Genomic DNA, 20,935 nt, shown 5'->3' with positions numbered 1-20,935 from the left:
AATGAATACCGTGAGGGCTTCTGAGGAGAGTCAATTACTGCAGTCATTGCATCTTCAGGAAGACAAGTTCATTGATTGTTGTAATTGGGTTTAAATCTAATAAAAACAAGGATAGCCATGGCAGGTAGCTGAAATATGAAGGGAAAATTGGAGGCAAAGTCTGTTTGGATAACTGACTTGAATTTTGAGAGCACTCAACACAATCCCCAGGTCTCAGATGCTCTAAATTACACAGGGACAGAGATTGGATATACTATTGTACTCTGCGCAACATGGTATTAACTGGATTAGAACTGGAATGCAAACCTAGCTAATTGATTTATCCACCATTAATCATGGAAGAGTGCATAAACTTCATAGATGATTGTTTGAACGCTGCACAAGGTCAAATTTCAAGTTAACAGAAACCATATGGCACTCTGATATTTTACTGTACATACACTTCGATCCAGTCAAAGCTATGCAAAGTGGAAACAGAGAATTGGATATTCATGCCTCAGGAAAAGTTCATCTTTAAAAGGAAGAGTGGACATTCCTAATAATTTTTATATATTTTTAACAAGCAGTTGTTTCACTGACAAATGTTAACAGAAATAACATTAAAAAATCTCAGACAACAACTCAGTTCTTACTCCAAGCAATTAAAGTTCAGGATTTTACTTTATTCTGCACACACTTCTGTGATACTTACCAAGGAGTTTGTGTCTTTGTGTGGTAACTCATTACACTCTATCGACAAATTTGCATTTATATGACTGTAAATATGACTTTTGAATAATAATGTGAAACCAGAATGGTGATTTTTGCAAGCAACCTCAAAAGAGTTGCTGAACTGCTTCTGAATGGAGCTACAGGAATATCTGCCTTAGACTTACTCTACTGACTATTGATTTTAGGGAGCTGTCACTTTTCCCTCATACCTGCAGTCTGACATACCCGAAGGGGTTATAAGAGTTTATGCTCCACTGCATTCAAAAATCTCTATGGCAATTCAACTCAACAGCCAAACAAAAGCCAAAGACATCCTGGCTCGATTCCACTGTGAAAACAGGTGAGTAAATCAGAACATTTTATTTTTCTTGAACAATAATGTCAGAATCATTCATGAATAGATTGTTCCCTTTTCATTGTGTTAAAAGGTCTCTTTTTTTCCTAATCTAAAATTGCTAATTTATGGTTACATTAGTCAAAGATATTTTAACCATTGATTTTATTCTTTATCCTTTACCTAATAATTGGCTCCTATACAGAATCAATCTGCCCTCTGTTATACCACTACTAAAAAAAATATTTACAGACTTGCTACACAGAGAACCGAGAGACATTGTCTTACATCTGCCCATAAAACATTACTTTTTTATTTTTGTAAGTTATGGGAAATGTTAAATTGTGGCTGAAAGTCTTTTCTGCAGTCTTCACGTGTTACCAAATAATTCTGTTCTTTGGACAAATAATAAAAAGTAAATAATGTAATAGAAGGTTTAGTTAACTGTGACACATTAATCTACATCTGTAGCAGGTTCAATGGTAGAATTCCTTGCTTTTGGTGAGTAAGTTCACAGGGCCAAAACTATCAATTTTTAGCTTAATATAGATTGTATTTGATAATTCAGTGGTTATAACAGAAAAACAGAAGGGTTTTTTTCCATCCTAGCTGCGGATCATCACAGAACATGAGAGGACAGATCCAAAGTTTACATGAAATTGGAGGAAATATAGGTAAGTCTTTTATTTTTTGAAATTCAATTCTGAATGTCCTTTGCCTCCTAAATCACATCAGGGCAGTGCTGTTTTCACACAGCTGGATCTCTCCTACCCTCCAGTCCATCTGCAGGAAAGGAGCCTGACCCAAAGGTAACGATTCCTTTCAACTCCAGTGTGACTGGAGGGGCAACCCACAGGAGATGGTGACCTGATGGCTGATTCTCAGCAGGACTCCTTACAGTCTTGCCAAATTCATCTGACCTTTCACTTACCTCCCTCGCTCTCAGAACTGCGCATTTTTCCATGGTTAAGAGATCCATCCTTTACACCTCCTGAGCAAATTCCACCTCACTGTCAAGCCTTTTCCCAAGAACTATTTCTTCCTCAAGATACTGAAGTGTTAACCTCCTCCAAATATAAAACATACAATTGAGAATTCAGCCTTTGCATGCATGGGTGTACTATACTCATCCTAATCCATGTGCTTTGTTTAGATAGTCAATTCTCTGCATAAAGGATTTAGTTTTCTTCCATGTTTCATGCAGTGACATTTTAGTAACAACAACAGTGGCTTACCCCACAATCCCTGGCTGAAACCAGATTTTAATTTGATACCGCACAGTCCCAACTCTCTCCTTTCTCTATTGATACTGTAATTCTGGATGCCCTGTTGGAATCTTTTGTCAACTCCCTGATCAGATTACTTAATTCTTCTAGATTCAGCTCTAAGGGGTTTCTATAAAGTTATTACAAAATATGACAGACCCACTTCAGAAGCAGTCAAGAAGCAAAGTCTTTATTACTGAAGAGAGAGAAAGATAAATTTGATTAGTGATTTGTTTTGCCTGGCTAAAGAGGGTGTCCAGCTGGTGCTTACACAGGAGATCATAAAGGCCTTGTGAAACAATCCCAAGTATTCCTCTTTCAAAAATCCAGACACTTAATTTGCATCTTCACTTAAAATTATTTACCTAAATTAAAATTATAGTCCTAGATATTTCAGGGCACCTTCGTCTACTGATTATACATGAATTCATTTATATTGCTTTTACTTGGAGAAAATCATTAGGACCCCAGTGTCCTTATAAATAACTACAAAAACTTTATCACAATCTTTTTTGTCACAGCAATGTAACCTCACCAGTTAAATGGCTTCATTACGCAGTGTAAATGCAATATGGTCCAATAAATCAACTTAACTCAAGAATTTATTGCCTTATTACTCAATTAAGAGGCACCAAATGCCTCTTTTTTTGGCACAGGCAGCAGGCACCTCCTATTCCCAGCCACCACCTAATGAAACCCTCAAACGGTCAGACTTCAGAGGACACTTTTTTTAGCCAGCAAAAAAGCAACTGGGAAAAAAAAGGACTAAAACTTGATATAACCCCTGTACTTCTTTGCAAGATCCTAGCTGGATAGGAAAAAATTGTTTACAGAGCTACTTTTTTCAGCATTTAAAAATAATGTAGATGCAAAGTCACAGAGTTCTAAATCCAGCCCAGAAAATCCAAATCAATTTAAAAAAAAATACTGTGGCACTTACAGTAACAGTGTTGATAATGCTTCTAAAGGAACCATAATATTTGCCCACTCTTTGACTAAATGCCTTGTCTATAACTCAGTGGAATTCAAGGCATCTTGCCTAGAAGTCAAAGTGAATTTGTGGCTCACTAAGCAAAATCACGGGTAAATTTACCAAAGCCCCTGTTTGTGTCCAGCCAAGATGGCTGTGTGCAAGCCAGAGATACATTCACGGACATTCTAACATAGCCCTGTCCCATTAATAACGTGCTCAGATCATCCTATGATTCATGGCTGTTGATTGCATTTCAGGTCAGCACTGTTTGGATCCAGATGCATACATGTTAGACGTTTACCGTGCAAATCCTCATGCAGAATGGGTGATAAAACCAAAAGCAAGCTGAAGCAGAATGCTGCAGTGTACAAAAGCCAAAATGGAGACAAAAGACAAAAGCCAAATGGAAAACACTGATGCCTGTCATTTTAAGAAGCTCTAGCCAGAGATGAAACAAAATGGTATCTGCAGGACATCATTCCTTCCTACTGTACTGTCCAATTGATGTTTGCCATGTAGTACTCTTGGTATAAGTGTTATCACTCCAGCTTCTGGACCATCAGAAAATGTAACACCAGATATGCTTCCATATGGGCTACACTTGTGCCCATTGGCCCAGGAGTTAAGGATGGACGAAGGTACAGTGCACAGCAAACAACTTGTCACATATGGAGTTGTTAATTTCCTGACCTGGTGTTAGAACACAATTTTTTGGAAGTAAGCCAGTGGCATCCGAGGATGCATGAAACACTACCGACCACACTGTAGCACACAAGCATCACAGAGACATTCAAGAGGAGAAGGTATCTGTCAAGGGTGGAAGAGAGGAGCTTGACCTGTAGCAGTGCCAGGACAGCTGTGTGAGAAAATCAAACTTTTCTGCTGAAAGTAAACCTGTACAGTGTGCATTACTGCAATATTTATGTCTCTCAGTCACTCCTCATGAGTATCTGATGCTGAGGAACGGAAGGAGGCAAGGGGAAGAATTACTGTATAGACAGCTACACTGCTTCATGTATGCACCACTGTATATATTACTACCAGTCTTCCAAGATCGTCTGTCTGGATCATGTCACTATGTGCAATTGTAGTGCTGCAGACCATTTCTCCCTCTTTTCCCATCATATAAACACGCTTGAGGTGACAAATGCTAGGTGAGAAGGGGCATACATCCCTGCCTCTTTTACTTGACACTTTCAGATTTAAGTCTGTGTAATGCCATAATATATGTTTTCATGTTGCCACTTACAGCCATCATCCTTTTTTTTTTGTTAAACATTATAGTTTCTTAAATTGTAACCTAATTCTTTTCTTTTGTATTTTAACTTTAATTTGTAAGCAACTTGTATACTATTCAGCTGCATTGAGAAGAGACATCTTTGTCCGGATCTTGTATCATACAGCATGAGAGGGAAAAAAGCTTCCAATAAGCATAGGGATTTTAATACTCTTAAGTAATACTTACACATTCGGGCCTCAAAACTTAGCCAAACTAGGCTCAATCATGAGGGCTTTACTGATGCATGGCAAATTGCAGGTCCTTTTACAGACAGCATACGGTCTGTGAAACATACAGCACAGCAAATGCACCACAGTCTGTCCAGGCTGTAGCCAGTCAACAGGGTGAGCACTGTTCTTTACCTAATCCTCTTATTTTTGACTATACTTTGCAAACTAAAGCACATTCATTGAGTAGGGAATTCACAAGTCTCTGAAAAACAGCAAGTATTTGTTTCATTTTTGTCTTACACAAGATGGGAACTAATGCATTCAACTGCACGGCAATGCCTATGTCATTGGATGATGCTATTGCACAATGAATTCACCTACAGCCTGAGTGATGGGTTTAGTTCCTGATCTGGACACACAGATGAGACAGAAACTGGTGTGCTGTTTACCAGACAGCAGCACAAAAGCATTCTAAACCAAGTCCTCCAAGTGAACATAAAGTATGCCGCCCTGCAGAGAAAGCCTGTAACTTGCGATGAACTAATCTGCTGAAGCTGTGCAGTGAAGACTTTCATACTCTAGAAACCCTACTTCTGGCTCAATGTTAATCACGTTCCCCAGTAGTTAACTTTCACTGTTGATGTTCAGTGAAAATCAACGTTGAATCAGCAACAATAATGTCCACAGGGGGCAGCTCTCATCTTCCTCTTACCTTCCTGAGGTAAAAAATGATAACATTTAGCAACGTTATGCTTTAATGTTAGATAAAACAATAACATTTTTAATTTGCCTTTTTGTTCCTTTTTTTTAAAAAAAAGAAAAAAACACTAATGGATGCATAGTTGCAGCCAGGAAAAAAAACAGGACCAGTTGTATTATAAAATACACTGCTTATTTTGACAGCTATTTATTTTAAGTACATGAGAGGCAGTAGATCTGTGGTTCATTCACAGGACTAAGCATAAATGTTTTGCCAAGTGGGTTGTTTCCAATCCCCTTCAGTTCCCTCTGTGGCTATGTACAGCTCCTTTCTGTTATCCTGCCCTTTCCTTTTAGCTGTAAAGCAGGACTAGTACTTTCTTTATAAAGGTAATGTGAGAATTAGTCAAGTTAAATTCCGCTCTCAGATGCAGCCAAACAACTCCCCAAGCAGAAGAGGAGTTATAAACATCCATCTAGGAAGGACAAACTCAGCAAAGGGATTTTATGTGAAAACTGCATTGAATACGAAGAGTATCACATAAATGCCAGGCATCGTTGTATTTATAGCCAATGAAAGAGCTCTTGCAACTACTCAGAAAGCCTCAACATTAACTAAAGAATGTGAAACGTTGTAACAAATGAGGTAACTTTCAGACAAATGCATTAACCTCCTCCACCTTGGCCACTCACTTCACTCTCTGTTCACAACAGCCATGCAGAAGGTTCAGAGCACCCATGTGTCTATGCTGTGACTAGCTCTCCATGCCTCCTGGACCCAGAAATGAGAACTGAAAATTAGTTCTGAAATAGATCTCACTGTATTCCATACAGGATACAAGACAGCTTTGGAAGATTTTCATCTTTTACCACTTACAACTTATGAAAGCCAAATCTGACATGATAATTTCCATCCTTTGAACACCTGTTTTTTACTAAAATTGCCTATAACTTTGTAAGACATGCCCATTAGCAGATGAGCTAGCTTCTGTGTACAGTGCCCAGACTACTACAGCATGGCCAAATACCTGCTGTCTCTGAAAACAGAGTGGAAAAATTCTTTTTTGATACAAATGGACCTAATGACCCATGTGTACTATGGTTAATACTGTTACACATTAAGTTGTTTTGTGTTCTTGTGGTACACTAACTTGACCTAAGATGCTGCAGACCAATTGAACAATCTCTATGACATTTTTGAATATGAGGTCTCAACTTCAGACCTTTTATTACAAAATCTTGGTAGAGGTAGCATGAATTTTGTTCTTCCTAAGAGCAGTCAAAGACAAAACCAAGTTACGACAGGATTGTCACTTAACAAACAGTAACATATATAGAACACTATTAATGAGAAAGTGGCAGCAAGCAGGGAGAAAATTATTCTGCAAACTCCAAAGATGTCTCAAAACATTTGTGTACTCCACGGTTCTACAAAGACAGCATTTTGCATATCAACACAGAGAGAGAGTGTATTGCAAGAAGTAGGTATTGGAAACAGACTGGAATGCTCTAACCTGTTTATGCAGTTAATACCACTAGAATGTGTGTATGTGTGCAAATGTGTCTATGTCTATGTATAATATTAACTACCTCACTGTGCATTGTCCAGGAAAAATATTTTGGCTTAGAGGTTTACTATTCCAAAACTTTTTATTATTAATTTCATCTCTCCAATAGTCTTTTACATTGATAAAATATTTCTCCTTTAAGGGGCAAGATTTGAAAATTAACGAAAAATAGCTATTAAAAGACATATTTCAAGATATGGATGAAATTTTATCCAAATCTTGTTGCCTCAAATACTGCTTGTAATCTGAATCTTATGAGATCAGATCTTGGGATAACAGACAACCATACTGCGCTTCAGTTTTTATTTTTTCAATGGCTTTCCATTAATGTCTGTCTTCTCTGGAAATAATATGATGCCACTAATGAAAGCAAAATGTTTGTATGTACATTTCCCGTACAATCCTCGTTATGTTATGTGTTTTGTTGAAGTAAGCCCACACATAAATGTTTGTACAGCAGAAGGTGTCCATTGTATTGTATTCGTGTCAAAAATAAAAACAGTACCAACAAAGAAAGCTCTTCAAATCTAAACACATGCGTTTGGGATAGAAGCAGATGACAGAAATTAGAAAGCACCTCTGTTGTTATAGCACCTGAAGAGCTAGCTATACAAAGAACCACATTCTGCCATCCTTGCTCAAGTGGAGCAGTTCTTTGCTGCAGGAGCTCTTTTCACGGAGCACCTCAGCACAAGGTACATAGTGACACTGCTTAGAATCCTGCCTCATTGAAATCAATGATGCACTGCTTTAGGCTTTATTTGAGCCAGTACTTTTTTATAGTATGAAATATAGAGAGCAAAACTGTCTTTAGAACAAATTGTAAAAGGCAAAGAAACTCATAAGCGGCAAAGAAATACCATAAGGAGCAAATAAAAATACTGCTAGTTGAAAGAGAGAAAGAAAAAGAGGTGGAAGTGACTTGTAAAAGAACTGTTTATTACAGATCCATCTTCAACCATGAGACATGTTGGTCATTGCTCAGACATACAATCAGATGATGAACAGTTGTCTTGGAGTCATATCAAGTGTGTGTCCCAAAAACCTGGCTCCTGGAAGACCGATTTTAGAAAAAGAGGTGGGCACAGTAGGAAAAAAGTAAAGACAGGACTGTGGACTGGCCTGTAAATTAGGAATCACAGAGCTTCCCTGTGTCTTGCATGAAATGCTGTTTACCCAAGAAAGGTGCATTAGTTCCCGTTGCTAAAATACACAATGATTGCCAGGACAGATCCCAAGTCATTCCTTCACCAACACAACTTTTTATACACATCTCTGTGCCATGGAGCTGCTGCTTGTGCTGTAGCTGGTTACACCAAAGGATAAACAGAAACATGATCTTCCCAGACAATGTGGCTCTAATGGGAGTCAGAAGCACTGGATATTAAGGCAGGAGGAAAAAGGATTGAAGCTGCCATATAAAGTATAAATAAGAAAATTTTATTCATTAGACGCAACCTCAGGCCTTCAAAGCTATAGCTTTAGTCTCCTGCCCCCTCTGCTGGTCTCTATCCACTTGTATGTTTCACTTCCTAGCCTTCTGGCTCTTTTTCTAACAGAAACGTATGGACAACTGAACTCCATGAAATAATGCAGAGTTTATTGCAGTTTTATTACATAGTCCAAAATTATTACCTTTTTATAAAATGACCGACACATAATAAAATGAAATACTGTCAAGTAATCAAAACAAAACATACTGTAAACACTGATTAATAAACATTCCCAAAAAGAAAAATATCCAATTAATGCCATTAACATTGTACTAGAGGTATTTATTGTTAAAAACCTTTTTGTTAAAATGCAGACAAATAGTTTCTGATGAAAAAAAAGAGACCTGAGTTGGAAAACAACCAGAAAATCAAAGAGATGCAGGCTCTCACCAATTCTTTCCATTATGAAATTGGAATGAAAAATAACAGATTGACAAAATAAACACCCCTCTCTCAGTACAGACAGGCTTTGCTGCAGTTCAGTGCTCAGCCCCAGGGCAGGAATGAGGAAAGACTCCATGCAGGTCAAAAGCTCTGCTGAAGTCAAATAATTCTGCCTGTTGGCCCTTGGTCAACATGAGGTTCCTCAAACAGCCATGGAATGAGCTCTTGCTTGTGAGGCAGTTTTGCTTCACGTCAGCTGAAAAACAAATGTGAAATATGTAGAATCTATTTCCAATGAACCAAAATAACAAAAAGATCCAGGCTGTCCCCTCCTTCCCAAACTAGATACAAAACCAGCACCTGAGAAGCAGCAAGTTCCATTCATGTTTGGATAATCTGAGTGGTCCCACCATGGACAGCCACTGCTGCCTTCAAGCATGAGTCATGCATTGGGATAACTTGTGCAGAGTTTGAAGAAATATTTTACCAATAGACAATGGGAGATAAGAGAGGGGAAAGGAGAGGGAAAAGACACTCTATACAGATGTCTTCCAAGTTAAAATTGAAAACAACAGAAAATAAGAGAACAACTGAGCTGTACAGAGCCATGGACTCCACTGGCAAACCAAAACATGAGGTTGGTAGTGAGTCCAACTCTTTTTTTCTACATAAACTGTGCAATAATTCATTCTCCTTCTGCAGAATTTCACTCCTCTCTATTCCTTACAGATGGAACACTGAAAGAACAATTAGTATCACATTACGCTATTAGGGAAAAAAAAAATGAAACACAAGAGAGGGTTCACAGGGTGCTGATAAGGCTGCTTTGGCATATGATGAAGACCAAATATTAATCAAGATCAAATATTAATCCAGTTAATGAGCAGTAACTCATTTTTCATGAAGCACCCAAACCCTGTCCAATAGATGGCTCTGTAACATTTCAAGCTGTTATCACAAAGCTTTCCAAATATTGAAAAGTTGGGTTTGATCATCAGATCTCATCATTCTGTTTTCACATAAATGGAAATATCTGTACTGATAAACTATAAAAGCTGTTTCAGAGACAAATGGATAAACCATACGGAGCCTACTCACTCTCAGTACCAATACCCTCATTAAAAAGTGTGCTTGCAGAAAGGCCTAACTCAAGATACTCAAAACAAAATCCTCTTAATGAATACACCGTCTTTGCTCAAATTATCAACTGAGTTGCATAACTTAATTGAAAGGTAGTTCAATTATTTGTTCTTTGCATTACTATCTTTTTATATTACCATAGTAGCACATCTGAAGAGTAACTTCAGAATGGAATTTGCACAGAATACGGGAAATACATGTTCATCTGCAGCTGCGCAGCCCCTGACACAAAACATTGGCAAAAACAGAGCAGAGAAGAGAGCTATAGAACTCTTACTTAGATAATGTGAAGGGAAGCCTTAATATCAATATGACTGCAAAAGAACTGCACCTTAACATACACAGGCAGGGATGTTGTGAAGTCTGAGAGATTGTGAAAGACAAACCATGTGGAGGAAATCCTTCTCAAACTAAGGAGCAGATTTGTGTAGGAAAGTGATACGAGTTCAGTCAGTGTTGCCAACACATGCAACAGCTAAATGAAGTCTTCCCCAAAGACAATACACAGAAATATTCAATACGCTGTGATCTCAGCAACAATGTGGAAAGTGGTAGAACCATAAATAACCATGATTTATTACTCAACCATGAACTTCATGAATCAGATGGGAGAGCATGAGTGAGGGAAAGAGGGGAGGGGAGTGAGATAAGGAGGTGGGGAGAGAGTGCACATGTTAAAGAGTTGTTCTAATGAGACAGAGTGAGAGCAGGAGGGAGAGAAGGGAAGAGAAATATTATTGTACCTACCAGGATAGCCTCCAACATAAATGGGATTGTTTGTATCTGCAGATGTTGACTGGATGTAGGGATTATCAGTTTGAACCAAATTCCCATCAATTATCAGAGAAATGCGATGTTTGCTTTTGTTTGCTTGAAGCTTGTGCCATTTTCCATCACACAAACTGTTTGTGCTTCTTGGTTCATATGTAGCTGTTATTCTTCCAGCTCCATTGTTGACATGGAATAAAACCTGTATAAACAGCCAGATGCCAATAAAGATATAAAGTAAGAATACATGAACTAATCTGCCTAGATAAAAGCACAATCTTGCTGGTGCAGAGATTTTTATAAACGTTTGGTAATTATGCAAAGCTAATGTTTATTTTGATAGACAGAGTGTATTACTGAAGTATCTTTACAGTTTAAAAGACTTAGATCTATCCATGCAAAGGTCCATTGGGTTAGCCTGGTATATTTCCCTTAGGAGTTCAATGTTTTTTACAAATACAAATCAAGTAATTTTCTCACAGATGTGACTTCAGATTTGAAAGGAGATCCACTGTATTTAACTGAAGAGAAAAAGAATGGATTGAAAGCATTGCCAATACATGTATCGATTTATTTAATGTATTTCTTTTTCAAAGCAGTAGCCATTTCCTAAATACGTAAATATTAACTGAGAAAGGATGTCCCATAGAAACAGTGACATTTAACACTGTCTCTGGCTAAGAACTTTTGAATTAAAAATGAGCAACTTCTGAGAAAAGGAAATACTTAAGAGCAATCAAGTATTAATTTTTTATGCAGGAGATGAGTAGAGAACTATGTATTGATTGTTAAAAGGTTTACAGAGCATAATGGTCAGTAGAGATAGAGTGTTAATTGCTCATCAATACTGAAGAAGAGATTTCAAAATAGGGTGCTTTGTATATGCAATAATGTGTTTATCAAGGACAAGTATAATTCTATGGTGCAAAAAGTATTAAGCTACAAGAAAGTTCTATTTTTAGTCTAACATGCAAGGTGCGTAGCACAGCAGGTCACAGAGGCGGCAGACTAACATTAATTAATTACCCAACTATTTAAAAAGGCAAAAAGTTCCAGTGGCTTCTGCTAATCCCACATTTTATCAGACGACTTTGTGAGAAACTTTGAGACTGAAAATCTGTCCCATACTAGTTCCATGGGGATTTGGTTTGGACATTTTGCCTCCATCCCATTTCATGGCATCTATTTAGTGCTACACAACAGTTCTAGCCTTGCAGTTCTAAGCAAGCCTTGTGAAAAGAGTGTGCCAGCACAGGGCAGCCTACCTTGCCATTTACAATCTCCAGTCCAATGGCATCGACCTTAGCACTGCTGACTCCAAGGAGAACACCATGCGCTGCTGTCGTACGAAACTCCAGTGTGATGTTCACATCAGATCGGACTTTGTAACCTTCTCTGACTGAAAAGAAATTAGAAGCTTCTAATAGAAGACTTGTAATTCATATTATAAAGCATAATACATACATTGTCATTAAAAGATCTAAAAACCTTGATAATTATTCTGCCAGGATAGGACCTTGTAGAACCTCTGAAAAGTAAGTTTTCCAAAGTCGTAATTCACATTTCATACTGGAAAAGACAAACTCTCAATTAAGGTTTTTTTTTTCATTAACTTAGATTTAATACATTCTGTCTCATTTGCAAGGAATGGTAAAAAGCACAATTTAATGTAATTCCTCATGTTACTTCAGAAGCACCCTACATCTTTTGTCTCCATAACCTTTAACAGACCTTAACACCTTAAACACAGATGTTATTAGCTGAAGAAAGAGGTAGTGCATTTCTTTCCCAGTGCTAGAATCATTAGCTCTTTCATTTGTGGAAGACAGTCCTTTGCAGAAATGGTCACTTTGCATGCTCAGAGTACAGGACTCCATAGAAATACATATACAAGGCATGTACTCTTTGTGAGGAGACAATGGAACACAGTTCCAGCAAGACCTGAAAAGAGTAAATTTTGGTTAACATTAATTCATTAAGGTACTGCTTTCATTTCACTACACTTACCAAGAGCAGCAAAACCACTCCCATCAAAGAAAGTACCTTCCTGCACTGTGGCATAGCATTTATTCACAGCAAAGATGGAGACAGGGCTGTCATGGTCCAGTTGCTTGCCATTAATTATCATGCTACCGATGCAGGCAGGAACACTGTGAGTCACCTAAGCATATTGGAATAATGTAAGAGTTAGTGTGTAACACAAATTACTGCAATGGACTCTGAAGTAATTCACCTGATGCTACTATAAATAAAAAAATTCTCTGAACAGAACATAGGAGGATCTAAAATATTTATGTAGTTACATTTCTATTTGTTACATGTACTTATATAAGTTACAAATGTACATAACATCCTAAAGTCAAAACAAATACTGTTTAGAAATGCAACATTCATTCTCTATAACATAGAGAAAGAATTGTATTTGCCTGAATGAGAACAGGGACATCCTCAATGTTAAAGGCAGTAAATCAAGATTTTGTAAGACATTTTGCAAGTATAGATCACTAGAGCTCTATCAAGCAAAACGATTCCTTAGAATTACTCACTACTGTTTTCAGCAACTGCAAAGTACTAAAATATTTGTGACTCCCATTATCCAATTAAAAAGCATGGGTGAATAAGGTATGCCCATGAATTGAGGAACATTGTTATCATCAGAATCTTCCTTGAGATAATGAGCTGCACAGGGAAGAAGATGACAAAAACCTACCCTCTAAAAGCATGTATAAAAGCATGTTTTAAATCTCAGACACTAAATCCAGTCTTTCAGAGATATTTAAGGCACATTGCTTCTGCAATATGATTTAGACACCAAAACATCTGAGATCCTGTGACACACAGAAATATTTTTTAACAGAGATTGATGGAATAAAAAATCTATTAAGGGCTACTATTAAAACACAAAGATACAAGCTCTAGAAAGTCACTAAGCCATAGAAAACTGGAAAGATTTATCTGGTAGAAGGTCATTAGTTTGTTGTTTTTTCCCTATCCCTAAGTACTTCTTTTTTCACTCCCATCAGAGACAGGATACTGAATTGGATGGCTTTGATGTAGTGTACTCATTCTGCTATTGCAAAATGTCAGAGACACCCCACCAACCCAAACCTTCTTACATTCCCAAGATTCTTCGGCACATAGTCTAAGGGGAGTCCTCCCACGTAGAGCTTCCCTTCCACATCCAAAGTGTTACCATCTCCTAGAGCACTGACTGCTACCAATTGCTGTCCATCCACAATGATAATACCTTTCCTTTTAATGTATTCAGTCTTTACCTAGAAAAAAAATGAGAGCACGAATCTGTGAGTGAAATTGGTTACCTAGTCATCAATCACCATAGAAGCAAGCGAGACAATGTTTTAGTGGCTATATTGCTTTGACATACTGTACTGAGGCATCCTCTTGAAATTCATTATAAGGCTGAGGAGATATGAGAAGGCAATTGAGGAGCTAAGTCTCTTCTTTGCCTCCTCAAGGGCTCAAAATGATTGAACGTTGTCCTGTGTAAGTCTGTCAGTATCTTAACAATCATTATATAAAACTACTCTTTAATTGCCTTAAGATAAGTGTACATTACTGGGTTTAAAGAGGGGAGCACTGTGCTGGTCTTCTGCAGTGACTGTGTTGCCCACTCACTGAGCTAGCCTAGGTCTCCAGAGTGCACACTCCTATACCATAATTCTATGATGGCCGATACAGAATTTGCTATAACCAAGAAGTTTACCAGTTCTGTCTGTCTTCTTCATTTACATCGCTGGGCTTTCCTTGCACTAAAGCAATTACTCACATGCAGATGAGGGACTTTATTTGAAGTCAGACAGCCATTTATTCTTCTTTGGTTAACTTTAGTCCCACTCAGAATCCTGATCAGGTTCAACATGAGGTTTCATAAACAATTGGGTTGCTAAAGGGATAAAGTGGTACATCAGGGTGGTATGAGCAGCTGGCTGAGAACGGAAAGAAGCGTTTCTTTCTGTAGCAATGCATATTAGCTTAAATCATTAGCAGATTAAGAAGTGGACAGTGTGAGTATGAGTTTTATTTGATTTTACACATGCAGCTGTAAATCCTGGAGTGTTCTTCTTTTCAAGCTAGGTAGCAGAGCTTAACTGTGATATCTCTCTCTGAGAGAAGTTCACACTTGCTTCCTTTATGTTAGTTTTTGCTGTTTTTTCTTCTGCTGATTATATATGAAAAGCAAAAATAATGCTCTGCCAATTCCCGATGCACCTAGGAAAAGTGGCAGCTTTGCCATCATTCAGTTCCATAGTAGCCACCTTCTGGAATTAAGGCTTCACAAGGGAAGGGAAGCTTAGCAGGACAAATATTGTCATCCACATCCACCTTAAGTAATGTGGTCAGAGCTGCTTTTAAAACACATGCAAATATCACAGTCATTTCTTATGAAGAAAACCAGGGCCACCCAGCAAGTGGGTTGCAGAAAGTGGGGAACTGGGCCAATATAGGATGATGAGTATTTGTGCAGAAGGCCCTGAATGCCATGTGACACCTGAAAGCTGTAGCCATAATTTCACCTCAAAGTCTCCTGTGCTCAGTCCTCACTCTCCATTCCTCATTTATTTCAAATGTCTACTTTTCTCAGGTTATGTCAACCAAGGAAAGGAAAAAGAATGTTTTACTGTTAGCTCCATCTGCTCTTAAGTCCTAAGTGAGAGATAGGAGAAACTCCAACCACAAATCTTTTATCTTGTCACACACTCATTTGCAGGTCTTCAGTGACAGAGCGCATGGAAAGCTCTCTGTGGAAAAAGTCAAAGAGTTTCTAGACCTCTCTGTTGGGTTTTTCTCCAGTGAAGACAACCATTATTACATAGTTGGTGAATTATTTTATTTCTAAATAGTCTGAGATACTCTACAATAACTGGATGCTGAATTTGATGCATAATTAATGAGAATTTATACAGGAAATAATTATATGAAAACAACTTATCTGAATTGTTTCATGATTGGCTTAAAGCCTGTTTGCCTTTGCAACACAGAAAGCATATAGGAAAGACAGGAAAAAAAACATCCCAGTAACTCCAGGGAAGAGAAAACGCGGTATAAGATTGGTGACTACCTACCGTATGCCATTTTCCATCATTGATAACAGCAGGGTGAAAAGCAACTGCTTTTCCTTTGCCCAAGTCAAATGAGAAATAGAGCTGTCCCCCATGAAGCTGTAGGGCTGCATAATCAACCTGGTTCTGGTGGGCCATGTAGTAAATCAGGCCACTGGAGGCAAAGGTTCTGAGATTCAGCTGGACAGAAAGTCTAGGACAAGAAAAATTCAGTGTTACTGAAAGATATTTTTTCTGCATTTATAAAAAGCTTTTCTGGAGGCAGAGAACAGCTTCAATTAATTTCTTGTTTGAAAGGAAACTTATTATAAAGAAAAGGAGAATTTGCATTGATTCTAAGAAAGCATGCCATATAATATATTTTGTAATAGACATTAGTGTTGTACTTGTCAGAGACAGAAACAGTGTTCATCACAGAGCAAGCTGGGCTTTAAGAGGGACAGGCTCAGATGTTTGTGACTGCCTCGAGAGGAACAGATTCCATGATAATGTGATGGCATCCATTATTATTAGCCAGGCTTGTTGGCATATAATGGGCAGACTGAGAACATAGAGAGGTTGAAAAAGTAGGGAAACTGGCTGTGCCATTTATGTGGAGACACAAGGTTCAGTCTACATAGCATCAATCCTCTGCAATGTCCTTATGTTCAATGCCTGCAGAGGCTTCCCAACCTGAAAGAAGCATATGCAAGTTGCTTGCAGGCTGTGTTTTGAGGACTTTGTTGGGAGCCTCTCAGAACAAATAAGAGTGGCAGACAGGCTATCACACATTAAGTCTCAACAGAATGATCCCTGTCAGTAGCCTTGGCTACCTCAGTGAGCTGGGGAGTGAAGCCCACATGGAAGGTGCAATTGCAGAAAATCCAGAGGAGAGGGTGAGATTTTATCTGTATCAGTCAACCATCTGATGTTAACAGCATCAGGGATCAGCTGAGTTAAACTCTTGACCACAAATCTGGGAAAGACACATTAATTACATTGCAGTGGTTGTGTCACCTTCTTCCACAAGGAACCCACAGAAACCTGAAGTGAGCACCACGCTCAAAGCTGGTAGTGCATGAAAACCATCACTGGGCTTCTTCAGCTCGATACAAGGCAGCACACTGTGGACATGTGTGATTCAGGACATACTCACTTCTTCCTGACAGCAGACTGGTTGAAGAGCAGTGTCAAGTGGCTGCCTTTGGCAAGTCCAAATTGATGGGCACCTTGAACATAATCGGGTAGCTCATCTTTTGCACAAACTACCTGTTAATGAAAGGACTTTATTAAGAAGAATAGTGTCAGGTACTGACTAGCAAGTGCTGAGTGTCAATGTACCCGTGCAGAACTTTGTAAGGAGCAAAACCAAACCACATGATAAGGACAAAGTATGTGGCAACATTATACAGCTAAACTCTCAAACATCCTTAGCTATCTTCAGGCTCAAAAGCAACTAGTTCTAATGATTAAGCTATCTCTCATGGACAGCACTGAGAAAGTCTGAGAAGCATTCATTCACCATTTGTCTTAATTGATTGCCCATTTGATAGCAAATGCTGGAAGACAGGGTACAATTTCAGTGTGAAAATCTGGACTTGGTAGAAATATTTCCCATTAGGTATAGTAAGGTTGAATGTTACAATCTGAGGATGGAAAGCCAAGCAACAGAGTAGGAGTAAAAGCTATATTTTAGCTCTAAGAAGGACAGCTTATTTTTCTTTATAGCAACAGTTGTATGAAAAGCATAAAATCCTGCTTTCTGTTGCCAGAGAAAAATGATTTCAGGATGCTTTGTAAACACTTCATTATAAAGATGTGCAGCTGCATAAGAAGAGAAGTAATGGCGCCTTTTCTCTTGGGAACAGGGTCTGTGTGAGAGGAAACAGGTGCCATTCGAGCTGCATTCAGACACTGTGTGTCTCTGGAATGGTTTGTGCCTCCTCTTTGACACAGAGCAGAGACTGCATGTGTGTGATCAGAAAAACGTGAATGCTGAATCGCACAGCTAATGAAAATCTCAGCACTGAGCCACTTTGGCAGGAACACACTAAAGATTCCAGTTACTGTCAAGTCCTTCTGCTGGGGGAATATCACTCCAGTTTTTCTTTTCTTTTTTGATATTATTGCCTGAACAATGATAAATCTGTCTACACTGCCCTTCCAAAAGGCCAACAAGCTGCTACAAAGGTTTGTATCATAGTTTTTCTATTAAAATTTATTTCCAAATCACGTTCATTGAACCATGGCATCCTAGAGAAGAAATAAATACACACAGTCCAGACTTCAAAAATTCTCCACAAAGCCAAAATGTCTTTTGCTGTTCAACATTTTCCTAGAAGGGGTAACAGAGTATTGGTGCAATACATACTTTTTTTGTATCTGTAAGAGGCTTCAGGGGAACTGGTAAAGTCTGAAGTTCAGGTTGAATCTCAGTGTCTTCTAGTTGTATAGCTGGTTTAGAATTCTCTGACAAAAAGCAGTTGTCCATATCCACATGTTCATACTTCATGGAAGTGGTGAAATACAAAAGCCTGTGTTTCAAAAAACCTACATTTTAAGAAGTGAAAACCTAGATATCTATGTTTCTGATGCATACAGAGAGCATTTTATCGGATCTTTCACTAGTAATAAGAGAAAAGGAAAGAAGTGGCTTCCTGGGACAAAAAGATTGAGAAGTGGCAAATAATCTGTCCAAAGAACAGATAACAAAATTATTTGAAAGCCATTCTGTCTGTGAACACAGGCGAAACTATAGTAACACAGTTTGTGCAGTGTCTCTACACACACTGGAGACATTTTGACTGTTATTTGGAAATGTAACTGGCAATATTCATTTTCTGTCAGTTACAATACCCAGATCATCAGTATCATGCTTGTCTTATGTTAAAAACTATGCAAATGGATGACTTAATGAAAGAGATTACAAACTACAATTAATAATTACTATACAAAGTTTTCCAAAACATGGCAGTTATCGCTCTGACTTACTCCCTGTTAAAGATGAGATTGCTGATACAGCCATGAAAGGAGCCGACCATTTTTAGCCCTAAAATGCCCTCTCCTGCTGGAATGCCACCAGCATAGAAGTTGGAAATATTCATGGGGCTCATTTCTGTTGATGAACCAAGTCTCAGTTCTGCAGGGTTACTTTCATCCACCTGTACAGTTATGACCCTGAAAAAGATCAAGTAGAGAAAACATTCAATAAGGGTCTTAGACATTCATTTTCAAACAAAATGCATTCCTTTCAGCCTCAAAAATGTCCTGTTCTAAGAAAGAAAGATTCCATTACTTTGATAATCCTTTCAATGTCTTAAAACCAGAAGACTTCTGCAGATAAGTTTTAACGTGTAGTTTTGTCAAATACCTTTCTATATTATTTTTACATAATTTTTTCCAAATTATTTTGATAGTTGTATATTTTACTAATGCTATTTAGTCTACTTTACTCAAGTAGCCCAAGACATCTAGAGATTTTGAGATCTTTAAACTACAACTTCTTCAGTGTCTGTATGCTGTATACAATTACCAAGCAAATCAGAACACCTCCATTAACAGCAGAAAAACAGTCTTGATTGTTCCACCTAATGAGCTTGAAAAAGGCAGTTCCCTCAGAGCGCTCAGTGAACTGGTAAGAGCACACAATAGTACTGTTCACAAACACATGTACCTCTTATTCCGGATTAGGATGACAGAGTGTTCTTGTCCATCACTGTATGTTCCATTAGCAGACCGAACAATGACTTTTCTAGTACTTGCTCTGTCTCCAGCATTAACACGCACTTCAAGATGACCATCAATCAGCATGATGGAAAAGAAGGGCTGTGGATTTCATTAGAAGATTAATTTTTAACTGTAACTCAAATTCCTGTCACTCATTCAGTGTTTAAATAGAACACTTTGGAAAAATTTGCCTCCATCTTCGTTGTAAACAAACTTTTTAATGAAACTCCAAGGCTAGTAGGCATGTATTGGTACCTCTCAAGAGTGCAAAGCCTTCTAAGAGAAAACATGAAAGCTGAAAATTTCTTTTGTCATAACAAAAACACAGATTAAACTGTAGGACTGTGGGGTTTTTTATATCACTATTTCCTCCCTCCTCCCCTTAGAGGAAGGAAATTAGGGCAGGTATTCCTACTAAGACCTTGTCTTTGGATTCCAGGAGCTCCCAAGCAGTCCACTAGATACGAGATAAGCTGTTGATCTCAAATCCTTCAATCACTATTTCTGACTAACTGGAGTGGTAGTTAATAATCTGTGTGTATTTCATATGCAGTTTTCCACCTTGCTGAAAAGGCATTCTGGGCCCTCATAATCATGATAGATCTCCTCTGTTCCCCACCTAGCCTCTCTATTTGGTCCTTCCTAAGACAAACAAATTTTTCTTTCTCATTCTTTGCTAGTCCTAAAAATCTAACTTGACATTGCAAAATAAAAATGGCAAAAACAAAATCAAAAAGTCTTTGTTTCCAGTACTTGCCAAATGTGCTTGCCTACGTCGTCGTTTTTCCAGTCCCCTGCTGAGTCCAGCTAGGATGATGCCACTGCTGTTCTTTGTAGCAAAAGTTGCCATCAATTCTGATTCTGGGCTTAAGGATTTAGGCATCAACTCAATATATCCATTGTTTAAGATGCTCACACTACGAATAGGCTATTTTATATGGAAAAGAAATAATTATTGACTTTGATAGTGCCCAGTAAAAAGAAATAGATAGTCAAGTATAGATCAAGTATAGATTAGATTATCTTAGAATTTTTCACGATAAATCCATTTCAACTCACTATCTTCTTTCACAAATATTACTACTGATTGTTAAATAATGATCAGGGCACAAAATCTAAAAGTCTCCTACCTCCAATACACAGCCTTTTCTCACTCCATATGAATTTCTAAGCAAGTCAAAAGTTGAACGGGATATTTCCAGATTCTTGATGCACCCCACATACATTTTACTATTAAGACCTTTCCTGAAACACAAAACAAGAGGGGTTTTTTTTTTCCAAGCAGTAGTATTTGGAACCTTCTTGGAGAAAGTTAAGTCTTGTTCAACAGGAAAAAGAGAATGAAAGGGAGAACAGAGGTAATTT

At 38.1% G+C, this 20,935-nt stretch overlaps 2 protein-coding genes across 3 annotated transcripts in view; one reads left to right on the top strand and one right to left on the bottom strand.

Moving 5' to 3' along the window:
• ARHGAP28 (Rho GTPase activating protein 28) overlaps positions 1-11,028 on the top strand; it is an 83,358-nt gene extending 72,330 nt beyond the window's left edge. For both annotated transcript variants that reach the window (XM_061994845.1, XM_061994844.1), the window contains 3 exons: positions 897-1,051; positions 1,655-1,719; positions 3,541-11,028. In XM_061994845.1, coding sequence (XP_061850829.1) covers positions 897-1,051; positions 1,655-1,719; positions 3,541-3,632 — 312 coding nt within the window. In that variant the 3' untranslated portion in view covers positions 3,633-11,028. The remainder of the gene's footprint in view (positions 1-896; positions 1,052-1,654; positions 1,720-3,540) is intronic.
• LAMA1 (laminin subunit alpha 1) overlaps positions 8,972-20,935 on the bottom strand; it is a 104,428-nt gene continuing 92,464 nt past the window's right edge. Inside the window, exons 52-63 of the mRNA XM_061994834.1 lie at positions 20,701-20,815; positions 20,328-20,498; positions 19,518-19,669; positions 18,836-19,021; positions 18,216-18,378; positions 17,001-17,113; positions 15,869-16,058; positions 13,901-14,059; positions 12,792-12,945; positions 12,050-12,183; positions 10,764-10,986; positions 8,972-9,132 (exon numbers count right to left, since the gene is read on the bottom strand). Coding sequence (XP_061850818.1) covers positions 8,972-9,132; positions 10,764-10,986; positions 12,050-12,183; positions 12,792-12,945; positions 13,901-14,059; positions 15,869-16,058; positions 17,001-17,113; positions 18,216-18,378; positions 18,836-19,021; positions 19,518-19,669; positions 20,328-20,498; positions 20,701-20,815 — 1,921 coding nt within the window. The remainder of the gene's footprint in view (positions 9,133-10,763; positions 10,987-12,049; positions 12,184-12,791; positions 12,946-13,900; positions 14,060-15,868; positions 16,059-17,000; positions 17,114-18,215; positions 18,379-18,835; positions 19,022-19,517; positions 19,670-20,327; positions 20,499-20,700; positions 20,816-20,935) is intronic.

Source organism: Colius striatus, chromosome 4 (assembly GCF_028858725.1).
Source record: "Colius striatus isolate bColStr4 chromosome 4, bColStr4.1.hap1, whole genome shotgun sequence".
NCBI classification, from domain to species: domain Eukaryota; kingdom Metazoa; phylum Chordata; class Aves; order Coliiformes; family Coliidae; genus Colius; species Colius striatus.
The sequence above is the reverse complement of the archived record's forward strand: the minus strand, read 5'-3'. Positions and strand labels throughout refer to the sequence as shown.